At 44.7% G+C, this 12,308-nt stretch overlaps 1 protein-coding gene across 1 annotated transcript in view; it reads left to right on the forward strand.

Moving 5' to 3' along the window:
• The window catches only part of LAMB4 (laminin subunit beta 4), a 112,164-nt gene that overhangs the window by 57,286 nt on the left and 42,570 nt on the right, over nucleotides 1-12,308 (forward strand). Inside the window, exons 19-23 of the mRNA XM_078442558.2 lie at nucleotides 5,949-6,126; nucleotides 7,508-7,651; nucleotides 9,094-9,325; nucleotides 10,101-10,258; nucleotides 11,945-12,169. Coding sequence (XP_078298684.1) covers nucleotides 5,949-6,126; nucleotides 7,508-7,651; nucleotides 9,094-9,325; nucleotides 10,101-10,258; nucleotides 11,945-12,169 — 937 coding nt within the window. The remainder of the gene's footprint in view (nucleotides 1-5,948; nucleotides 6,127-7,507; nucleotides 7,652-9,093; nucleotides 9,326-10,100; nucleotides 10,259-11,944; nucleotides 12,170-12,308) is intronic.

A 12,308-nucleotide genomic window follows, 5' to 3' on the forward strand; every position in this document is an offset into this window, starting at 1 on the left:
GGAGCTTTATAGAACCGCACTCTTGGACCACCACGTGAGTCACAAAGTAAGAAAGTCAAATCCAACAGATTTAATTTAGGGGGAAAAAGCTAAAAGTTGGGAACCCAGGCAGACTAAAGAAAGGGAAAGGAAGACATTAAGTAATTCCCAAATCACAAAGGGATTTTATTATTATAATAATAGCCATGAAACTCAAATTGATAAGAGCCAGGATTGATAAGAGCTCAGTTTTTTTTTTTTAAGTTTATTTATTATTATTATTTTTTTAATTTTTAATGTTTATTTTTGACAGAGAGAGAGGCAGAGAATGAACAGGGGAGGGGCAGAGAGAGAGGGAGACACAGAATCTGAAGCAGGCTCCAGGCTCCAAGCTGTCAGCATAGAGCCCGACGCAGGGCTTGAACTCATAGACTGCGAGTTCATGACCCTAGCCGAAGTCGGACGCTTAACCGACTAAGCCACCCAGGTGCCCCAGTTTATTTACTATTGAGAGAGTGAGAGAGAAAGCGCGAGCGCACATGTGCTAGTGGAGGAGGGGTAGAGAGAGATGGAGACAGAGAAAGAATCCTAAGTAAGCTCTCGTCTGATGTGGGGCTCGAACCCACGAACTGTGAGATCATGACCCGAGCCAAAGTCAAGAGTCAGACACTTAACCAACTGAGCCACCCAGGCACCCCAAGATACTTCTCATTTAAAACAAAAAAATTTAAGTTTATTTATTCTGAGAGAGTGTGCGAGCAGGGTAGGGGCAAAGAAATGGGAGAGAGAGAGAATCCCAAGCAGGCTCTGAGATGTCAGCACAGAGCTCAATGTGGGGCTCGAACTCACAAACCATGAGATCGTGACCTGAGCTGAAATCAAGAGTCAGACACCTAACTGACCGAGCCACCCAAGTGCTCCAATATTTCTCATTTTAAATCTACATCTTGAACATTTGGAATTTTGTAAATTCCAAAGATGATGGCTTGATGCTGTATTTCATGCATCCATGCAAATTACCCGCTCGTCACCTATTCACTGAGCACACATGAGCTGACAATGGGTAGATTCCTGGGGGTGTCAGATGTGGTCCCTGCCCTCAAATAATTCTCAGCCTGATACAGAAGACAGATGTGTAAATGAAGTCATTGCAATGATATTTCCTAGATACATAACATAATTGGATAATTTGAAATTAACTCAAAAACATATCCATTTGATCAGTTTTCAAACACACCTTCTCTTACGTATAGCTATGAAATCCACGAAACCTGCATGAAAAGTAGGAGAGCAGCCTGATCTCGGCAAACTGCCAGAACCTCAGAAGAGATGCTAGATCCCTGTTTCAGGTCAGATTCCCCAGAAGCCGAAGCTGAGCCAGGGACTCAAGTGCACCTGATTTATTGAGGGCATGCTCATGGGAGAAGAGGAGCAAAGGGACAGGGGAAGGAACGGAGCAAGGATGGGATCTGCACTGAAGTGCAGCTGATCCCACAGGGAGCTCTGGAGCATAATTGTGCCACTGAGTTGGTCCCACCTGGAGGCAACAGGGTGGGCCTGTGTGCGTCCACCTCATCCACCTCACCCGGCTCATGAGTGCATGAACTTCTGGACAAGTGGCTGAGTCCAAGTTTCTGGGAAAAAGGACAGCTGTGAGCCTTCAGCAGCCAATGCCACAGCAGCTGGTGAACGGGAAGATCCGGGCAGGGCACCCACAGTGACCCTTATAGTCCCTGACCCAGGATGTCCAGTAGGAGAAAGTCCATGCGCATTCTATGATTACAGACTAATGCAGTTACTTCCATACCACTGATTTCGCTGCTCTGGGAAGATGTTTGACTGCCTAAGACCTGGCCCGTTCAACGTCCCTTCTTCTCTGCAGCCAGATTAACACTTGCATCTAATGCTTTACCAAGAAGCCCGGACGAAAGCTTTGTTCAATCCCGGATGTTCCTCCTGCACAACTAGCTTTTGTTTGGGGAGCATCGTGAGATTTCCTTCACTCACCCTGATTACATGATATATGCTTCCGTAAAAATGTGTTTAGAGACAAAAGCTGTATTAGACATTCTAGACTATAACACTGTCATTCTTTTAAACCATGGGATGGACTGCACTTGGTCAACAAAGTCTTTACAAGCTTCTAGGAGAAGAAGGGAGTCAAGACATTACAAAATCCTATAATTTGACGGGGACTCTTATCATCTGGTCCATCTGCTTTGGTGCCAGGAATGGCCTCCTCTAAGCTGCCTCCAACCAAGAACTGTAGGTAGTTAGTCCCCGGTTGGATGCCCTCGTCCTCAATCCTAGCCTCTGGCTTCTTTCTGCGGGACTCTTCACTTGGTTTGTGTTTGGACAATGTAGTCATTTTAGTATCCACTTGAAGGTACCACGCTAGACATGTCTAAGTACTTCTCTACTGAGCAAACATTTATGAAGTGTTTACTGTAAATCAGACACTATGGTAGGCACAGGTGTGACTAAGCCCAGCACCTGCCCGGACATGCTGGGCTCACTCTCTAAAGGAGAGATGCAGACGATCACACGGGAAATGGCAACGTGGCAGAGGAGCCACTACGAGCTGGGACAGGTCACTGAATGGAAAAGCTCATTGTGACTCCAGCAGTGATTCTCAACATCCCCTGACCCAACCTCCTCTTTTTTTGTTTTTAGTTTATTTGTTTATTTTGAGAGAGCGTGCACGCACAAACTGGGAAAGGACAGAGAGAGAGGGAGAGAGAGAGAATCCCAAGCAGGCCCTGCACTGTCAGCACAGAGCCCGATGTGGGGCTCGATCTCACGAACCGTGAGGTCATGACCTGAGCTGAAATCAAGAGTCAGATGCATAACCGACTGAGCCACCCAGGCGCCCCTTCCCAACCCATTTGTACTTTATGACAAATATTTTGTAACCCTCCACCAATTTAAAATGCAATTCATAGGCGTTATAGCCTACACTTTCCAAATAACATCAATGTGATGTGCAAATACAAAGAGACCTAAAAGGAGAGTAATTTATAGAGAAACACTATGTATTTCAATATGTATGTGCACAGGCATGAATATGCAGAAGACATAATGAGGCAGGGACATGCTCATATGTGCAGAATCACCCTACACGAGACAGCCATGAAAGCAGGTGTGTTACAAACATGTGTAACATGTTTGTTTAAAACATAGAGCAGGGCTTTCAACACAGAATTGTAAACAAGGATTTCTCCTTCATGGATTTTTGGTGAGACATTTGAACGCTATAGGAGCCATGTGATGAATTTCTTTTTTGTCAATATGTCTGGGGTTTCTGATCCCCACCCACTAAAAGCCAGTTAACACACCTCATTCCAATGGCCATGACAACCAAAACCACCCCCTGGAATTTCCAAAATGCCCCCTTAGGGGGCAGCACCTCCCAAACAGAACCACTGAGCCAAGAGGTTGGGTGATAACAGAATCAAAAGAGATCGAATTTAGATTTTATCCTGAGGCAATAGGAAGCCACTGAAGGTTTTAAGGAGGGGTTATCTGAACAAACTGGCTTTTAAGGAATCACTGTGACTGCAAGGTAGGAAACTGATGGGGGAAAGGGGTAAGAGTGGAAGATGGGACGTCTGTTGGTCTGCCACCATGGCGATCCAGATGGCCTCAATTAGAGCAGCGATGGGGGAATGAAGACACATTTAAGAGGTTAGATGGATCGAGCCTGTGATTGACTCGATGTTGGGGGAACATGGGATAGGTGGGGAGTGTTGGTGACCAAGAGGCAAGTATCAAAGATGATCTTTTTGAGGTGCCTAAGTGACTCAGTCATTTGAACGTCTGACTCCTGATTTTGGCTCACGTCATGATCTCACTGTTCGTGAGTTTGAGCCCCACATCAGGCTCTGTGCTAATAGCAAAGAGCCTGCTTGGGATTCTCTCTCTCTCTCTCTCTCTCTCTCTCTGCCCATCCCCCACTCATGCTCTCTCTCTTACTCTCAAAATAAGTAAACTTAAAAAAAAAAAAAGATGACCTCCAGTTTTCTACACCGAGTACATTGGCAGATGGTGACATTATTTCCTACCAATAGGAAAGGAAAGTGGGTTTCAGGTGTGTTGGTTTGCAGTGCCTGTGGGACAACCAATAAGCCTGTCTGTGCAGATCTAGAGCCCATAATTGAGATGTGGGCAAGAGACCTAGATCCAGATGTCAACAATGTATTGATGGTAACTGAAGCAACATCATTGTCAAGGTCACCTAGGAAGGGGATGTGGAGTAAGAAGGGGGCTGATGAGAGAACCCTGAGGATCCCAACATTTAGGGGTGGGTGGGCGAAGAGGTGTTGCATAGGGGAGAGGTGGGAGGAGAAGAGGCAGTGAGGGTGGCCAGGAGACCGTGTTTTGAGAAATTTGACTATCAAGGAATTAGTCAAAGGGCAGAGGTGGGGGGGGGGGGGCAGTGGCAGGAGAAATATATGTGATCAAGGAGGTGGTTTTACAAATGGGAGAGATTTAAGCACATTGACATACCGGTTGAAAGGAAACGCTTAACGAAAGCATAACCTACAGAGAAGTTTCGCAAAGGCTGAGGGCAGAGTGGTGGACACCTCTTCCTAAGCGCTGGGCCGGGAACGGGGCGGGGGAAGTACCTGTGAGCCAGGAGTTTGGGAGGCAGGAAGTCGGAGGCTCCATTTTCTCTGTGAAGTAAGAGGAGAAAGAGACAGTGCAGGGAGGGTGAGGATAGAGTTTTGAGGAGTGGAGACGCTGTGAAATAGGCATCCAGGGTTGAGGTCCCACTTGCTGGGGTGTCAAAGGACAGAGAAGGACTGGGGGCGGGGGCCTGGGGGGTGTTGAAAGAGGGTCGAAGTAAAGGATCATGGGAAAGAGGTTCAGAATGGACAAAGGAAGAAGGCCAGGGGAGATACCCAGTTCACTCTTTTAACATGACCTGGTGAATTAAACCTTAATGTCAATGCTGCTTTTTCTACCAGTTGTTCAGAATGACCAACTTGTGATCAGTTCCACTGTACCAACGTGTTCTCTGCTGCATCATCCAAGCCATTCAAAAACATTTTAGGGGCACCTGGGTGGCCCAGTCAGTTAAGCGTCCGACTTCAGCTCAGGTCATGATCTCGTGGTTTGTGCGTTCACGTCCCGCATCGGGCTCACTGCTGTCGGCGCGGAGCCCGCTTGGGATTCTGTCCCTCTCCCTCTGTCTTTCTGCCCCTTCCCCACTTGTACATGCTCGCTCTCTCAAAATAAGTAAGCTTTAAAAAATGTAAATGGTAGTAGGTTATAACTTAGATAAAATCTTCTCAAGAAATATAACTGTATGGCTTTTCTTCACATCAAACTACAGACAAGTCATCTTTGAGAAGACGCTTAGAACAATGCACTTGTCCCTCTAACCGCTGTATGGTCTAAGCCAGAAATTCCCAAAATGCATCTGTGAAATATTGGGTTTATGGGATGTTAGTGTTATTTGAATATAGGAGCAAGTGGTTACGTAAGTATGGAAACACAGAGTTTAAGAGTAGCTTTCTTGTAGGACTTCTCAGAGCATTAGTGTGTTAATCTACACTGTGACTCTCCAAGAGGCAGCCAGTTTGATGTAGAACTGTTCATATGTAATTGAAAAGAACAAAACTTTAAAAGGAGAGTTTTGTGGAATTAGAGTTCCCCAGTGACACAATGGGATGCACTGAGCCATAATTTCTGAATTTATCACACGTCGCCTAGTTAAGACTCTTTGAAACCTAAGACAAATTTATTAGCAAGCTAATAATATATTAAGGAGGGTTAAAAAAAAAAAAAGTCCCATTTTCTTTGTCCTAAGTCAATAGATGTGCCTATTTGAAGATTTCTTAAATAAAATGAAAATCTTAAAATCTTGTTTTAAAGTATTTTCTCATAGATCTCATTGTTTTTATAAGTAGAATCTTGAACGGCAGACCATTATGAATGTACGTTTTCCTTTCGTATTATTTCCAAAGCTTAGTCTGATTCCCCAGATCAATTCACTGGAGAATTTCTGCAGCAAGCAGGATTTGGATGAATATCACCTGCACAACTGTGTTGAAATTGCCTTGAAAACAGGACCTCAGATGCTCCCGGGTGCGTGTGAAAGGCTTATAGTGAGCATGTCTGCCAGGCTAAACAATGGGGCAGTAGGTGAGTAGTGGCTTAATGGGCTCTCCCGATGTGCTGCTTTTTGGGACGTGAATGAATGGATTTAATTCATTTTAGCGTCTAGTCCAAACGATCAGTGTCAATACCAATTGCCCAATGATTAGGTACGCAGAGCAGTCTCTTGATGTGTCAGAATCACAACGCACAGTACAGTAAATGTACAAAAAAAGGAGCCTGGCAGCGGCCCTGGGCAGTTCAGTCGGTCAAGCGTCTGACTCTTCATTTCGGCTCAGGTCACGGTCTCTCGGTTTGTGAGATCAAACCCCACGTCGGGCTCCGCGCTGACAGCGCAGAGCCTGCTTAGGATCCTCTCTCTCTCCCTCTCTCTCTGCCCCTCCCCCACTCGCATTCTCTACCCCCACCAAATAAATAAAGACAAACATTTTAAAAAATTTTAAAAAATGAAAATTAAAAAGGAACCTTGCAGTAGTGTTGGGATGCTAGATTCCTGGAAGAATGCTCCAAAAATACTTATTCAGAATCCTGGAATTTCAGGGTTGGAAGGAACTCTAAACAACTTCTTTCATCCTGCATCCTTTATTAAACCTTCATTTAATAAACAAGGCTATTGGGGTCCCAAAACACTAGGTAACTTGTCCATTTCACTAAGCTCTAGAGCAGTATTTCTCACCCTTTGCACTTTTGAAATTTGGGGCTGGATAATGCTTTGTTGTGGAGGGGAGGTCGGCATGGAAGGCTGTTCTGTGCATTATGGGATGTTTAGCAGCCTACCTACCTGCTACTCACCTGATACCAGGAGAACCTTCCCTCCAGGTGCAATGTTCAAAAAAGTCTCCAAACTTTGTCATATGTTCCCTGAGGGAGCAAAATCTCCCCCCAGTTGAGAAACACTTGTATAGAGTGAGAGTTGCAATGAAAGCCTGGGGTTCCTGAATTCTGAGCAAAGGCTTTTCCCATTACCCGGCAGGACTCTGCCTTCAGGATGCCTAGTGAAACATATAGAATAAGGGAAATCAAACAAATAGTCCAGCACCAACATGGATCATCAGGAATTGAAGTAATCGGAAATAATAATAATTATATTGGGACTATTATGAAAACAACTTATTTTAAGCCTTTCATTAACTTACTTAGTAACATTTATTGTTAAGATCTGTTTATTACGTAATGTTTACTGAGGACTTCCTACATGCCACACAGTTCTAAAGACTTCACAGGCATTATTGTCTTTAGTCCTTATAATCCCCTGGGGTAGATCCTGTATTCTCCCCATTTAACAGATGAGGGAGTTAAGGATTAGAGAAGTATCTAATGAAAGAGAGGTGAACTAAAGCTCCCACAAGGACCAGGTGCACCCCTGTCACTTCCCGCACCTCTAATTGTCCCCTTTGTCTCCCCACAGCCTGCAATTGTCACCCCCAGGGCTCGGTGGGGCCCAACTGCAGCCGGCTTGGGGGCCAGTGCCAGTGTAAGCCCCACGTGGCCGGGCGCTGCTGTGACAGGTGCTCCACAGGAAGCTACGGTTTAGGACATCATGGCTGTCACCGTACGTAGCAAAAACACCGTGGGGGGAAAGACATGCATGGGCACAACCTTGGAGTTTTGAAGGCAGGAAAACCAGAGGGGGAAATGAAAAGAGGGGGTAGGGATTGGGAATTTGGCCACACGACTTAGGCTGTCTGTCCGTGTAGATCAAGAGTACAGAAAACTTTTCCATCGTATTTCATTCCTCCATTTGGTGGGTGCCAATGTGTACAGAGCTCCATTAGGAATCGTGAGTGATGATGAAAACATGGCCTGTGATTCTCCCAGTCCAGGGAGGATGTGGGAGCACCAGGAAATGAGTGGGCTGTGCCGACCCAGCTTTAGGATCTGGCACAGACGCCCCGTGGCTGGCCAGGCTAAAACAACGATGACATTGGGAAGTCAAGAAAGGGGACAAGACTGTCACCTAGATATTACTTTCTGTGGTGCTGTGGTCACAAACAGCCATGGAACTCATTCTATAATCTCCCCAACAATCAGGGTTTAGATGGGTCTCTGTCCATACATGGTGACACATTCTCATGGCCGTCATGTTCAGGGTATATAGTCCTCTGTTCATGCTGTAAACCAATAGCGAAAATACTGTTCCCCACAGAAACCTATCATAGGAACCATGTTCCTAAGGTAAAGGAGCATATATTTTCAGTCATGGTTCAGAAAGATAGTGCACCTGCAACTAGCTGTTCAGCACACAGTGCTTAGGTCCGTTATTTCTACCCCCTTCCCCGCTCCCTTTCTTAAAAAAAAAGTGCTTGAGATACACAAAGGGATATACACAAAGGAGCAAACGTGTCTTCCATATCCCATTTTTGTATAGGGAAGATTGGCTCAAAGGATCCACTTTGTCAGAAAGGGATTGAGCCTTTCTGATTGAGCCCAGGAAAAAGAAAAAAATCCAACCATCTTGAGAAAGGTGTCATTTTTTATAATCTTGAAGTTTTGACTCACATGATAAATGGAAGTTTAGGTCATTAAAAACACATTACTTGTTGGGCGCCTGGGTGGCTCGGTCAGTTAAGCATCCAACTCTTGATTTCAGCTCCAGTCATGATCTCACGGTTCATGAGTTGGAGCCCCACCTTGGGCTCTGCGCTGACAGCACAGAGCCTGCTTGGGATCCTCTGTCTCCTTCTCTCTCTCTTTCAAAAGTAAATAAACAAATGTTAAAAAAAAAAAAAAAAAAAGCATGTTCCTTGTTCAGGTCCTCTGTATAAATAGTGCTGATGAGACCCAATGGCTTACAGCATCCTGTTCATTGGGTGAATCAGTGAATTATTGAATAAACATTGACCTGGTACTAGGTACATGCCAGGTTCTCAGACTCTTTATTTACCTGATTGGGATGCTACAGTAAGTTCAGGACTACAAAATCAGGACCATAACTCAATTCGCCAGCACACCACGTGCCCCCACCCAACATGTTCTCTTTCTTTCTTTATCTAGCATGTCACTGCCACCCTCAAGGCTCAAAGAGCGCTGTATGTGACCAGATAACGGGACAGTGCGCCTGCCAGGGGGAGGTGGCTGGCCTCCAATGTGATCGGTGCCTGGCAGGCTACTTTGGATTTCCCAACTGCCGCCCTTGCCTTTGTAATGGTTTCGCTGAACTTTGTGATCCAGAGACAGGGTCATGCTTCAATTGCGGGGGTTTTACAACAGGAAGAAACTGTGAAAGGTATGGAATTCAGATGCACTTTGATTTTTAGTTTTGTTTCTTTTGTTCCGGTCTCACAACACTGTCTGAAGGACCGCTGAGTAGATTCTCAATAGTATTTAAGCGTAGAATGATCTCTGGGTGGGGGATGGCCGAAACAGAGTATCAGTCCTGGTGTCCTTCAGAATCTTGTCATGAGATAGACGTTGTCTGATTAAATAAAAGCTAGGCATTTATTTGCCTGACACCTTGCTTTTTATGTCCCTGAAATATGACATGTAAATTAACTGCTACTATATTGAGTTTAATGACAATACCTTGGGACTTTTATATCGAGTTTAATGACTATATCTTGGGACTTTCAATGTAAATTAAAAAAATCACTTCGGGGCGCCTGGGTGGCTCAGTTGGTTGAGCGTCCGACTTCAGTTCAGGTCATGATCTCGCAGTTCGTGAGTTCGAGCCCCACATCGGGCTCTGTGCTGACAGCTCAGAGCCTGGAGCCTGCTTCAGATTCTGTATCTCCCCCTCTCTCTCCGCCCCACCCCTCCTTGTGCTCTGTCTCTCTGTCTTTCAAAAATGAATAAACATAAAAAAAAATTTTAATAAATAAAAATTAAAAACTCACTTCACAGAGCAAGCAAGCATCTTCTAAAATGTTGACTTTTTTTTTTTTTTTTTTTTAATGTAAAATGTTGACTTTTGAGAGTTGCACTGTCCTCAAGCATGGCAAGTCCACATCGGCTAATGTGAGTTTTTCCTGTGAACACTTGGTAAAAAGAAATTGTCTTGACAGGTGCATTGATGGTTACTATGGGGATCCTCCTTCAGGACGCTCCTGCCGTCCTTGCCCGTGTCCGGATGTTCCCTCGAGTAATCAGTATTTTGCTCATTCCTGTTATCAGGATCCTTGGAGCTCAGATGTGATCTGCAATTGTCTTCAAGGTTATGCAGGTACACAGTATAGTTCATGATGGTGTTTTTCTTCCATCCCATACTGCTATCTCAAAAACATGATTCCATGCTTGTAATTTATCTGCCTCGAACAGTTGAGGGGTACCGAATATGAGTTAATAGAAAGAAGACACAATTTGGGGAGTGCCTAGGTAGCTTAGTCGGTTGAACATCTGACCCTTGATTTCAGCTCAGGTCACGATCTCATGGTCCTGGGATTGAGCCTGGCATCCAGCTCCCTGCTGAGTATGGGCTTCAGCTTGGGATTCTCTCTCTCTCTCTCTCTCTCTCCCTCTCTCTCTCTCTCTCTCTCTCTGCCTCTCTCCTTCTCCCTCCTTCTGCCCCTCTCTCTTGCTCTCTCTCTCTCTAAAAAAAGAAGGCACAATTTAGTACACTGATGCTTTACTGAACAAAGAATTTGAATGTTTCAAAAACCAACGACAATTAAAAGCTCATTCCTCTGAGCTATAACTTTTTAAATAATGTTCTGGAAAACTGACCAAATGAGTTCAAATCAAATTGATTTCTTTCAAATAAAATCATCACATGTTAAGTAAGATACATATGTGATTAAGTAACATGTATGTCTTATACAACATCTAACATAAGCAATTAAAAATTAAGAAATTTTAATCAAATGCTTTCTTTATATAATTCCAACCAATCCATTTGGCTGATATTTCAAAGATATAACTTCTTTTTTTCAGACGTCTTGAAGCACTGATTTGGGCATTGCACAGACACTGTAGAAGTCAATTCAATATTTTTGTCTGTCTCTCTACCAAACATTTTATTTTGAAGAGTTTAAGCATGAGTGTGTGCGTGTGTGTGTGTGTGTGTGTGTGTGTGTGTGTGTGTGTGATGCAAACAAGGAAAAAAACATAAAAGCCACTTGACTTAATCATATTTTGAAACTATGGTGCCGAAGTTTTCTTCAATGATAATTACCGTGATGATAATAAATTATATGGCTAATTTTGTCTTATTTGCTGCCTATGTCTCTACATGATTCTGATCTCGTCCATGTACATTTTGGCTTGGTTGGTCAGTTTTTAAGAACTCAGGCCATGACTGGCCAACAAGAGAATTCCTAACTAGGATGACCCAAAATGAGGGGAGCAGACCCAGAGTTGAGGCACCTAACTGACTACCATTGCCCGGCAGTTGGAAAGGTAACAGGGATGGTTTCCCCAGACAGCGCTTGATAAAGACACCCTCCAGGGTTCGTACATCAACAAAACCAGTGTCACCATCTTCACTGCTAGACACACATCTCAGGGTGCTGCACGTTCACCTCCAGGACCAGAACAGGGGCTCAGATTAGCTTTGGGTCCCAAGACGCACTTGGGTCACCCCCATTATATAAGGATCCAGGGATCCCTGTGCCCACCACTCTGTGGTTTTTGAAGAAAGACTAGAATGCACTCTTGCATTCTTCACTAAGGACTTCTTAGTTCTGAACAACCATTTTATTCTCTGAATGGATAAGAAATTAAAATGAATGTTTTGCTTTAATTCACAACACGTTTTCTTCTTCATCTCCAGTGTGTGACCTCCCGTTATCCCTAAAAGCGCCTAATTATTCGTTATTCTCTATAACAGTCTCCATCCCTGCTCCCCCAACACACACACACACACACACACACACCTCTCTTCTTACTCCCTTTGCCTCTCTCCTTCTTTCAGGTAAGCAGTGTGGCGAATGCTCTGCGGGTTTCTATGGAAATCCCAGAATTTCAGGAGCACCTTGCCGGCCATGTGCGTGCAATAACAACATCGATGTGACTGATCCAGAGTCCTGCAGCCGGGTAACAGGGGAGTGCCTTGGATGTCTGCACGACACTCAGGGACCCAACTGCCAGTTCTGCAAACCGGGTCACTTTGGATCGGCCATCAATCAGACCTGCAGAAGTAAGTCTGCTGGGCTTCCGGCAAGGTGGGGGAGGGTGGGGCTATGGCAGTGAAGTGTGGCCCACTGTGTACTGTGCCAGAATCACCTGGGGACTGCGCTGGGATATTAACAGGCAGATTCCTAGACTACCTCCGACCC

The sequence above is a fragment of the Panthera onca genome, chromosome A2 (genome assembly GCF_046562875.1).
Source record: "Panthera onca isolate mPanOnc1 chromosome A2, mPanOnc1 haplotype 2, whole genome shotgun sequence".
Lineage (NCBI taxonomy): Eukaryota > Metazoa > Chordata > Mammalia > Carnivora > Felidae > Panthera > Panthera onca.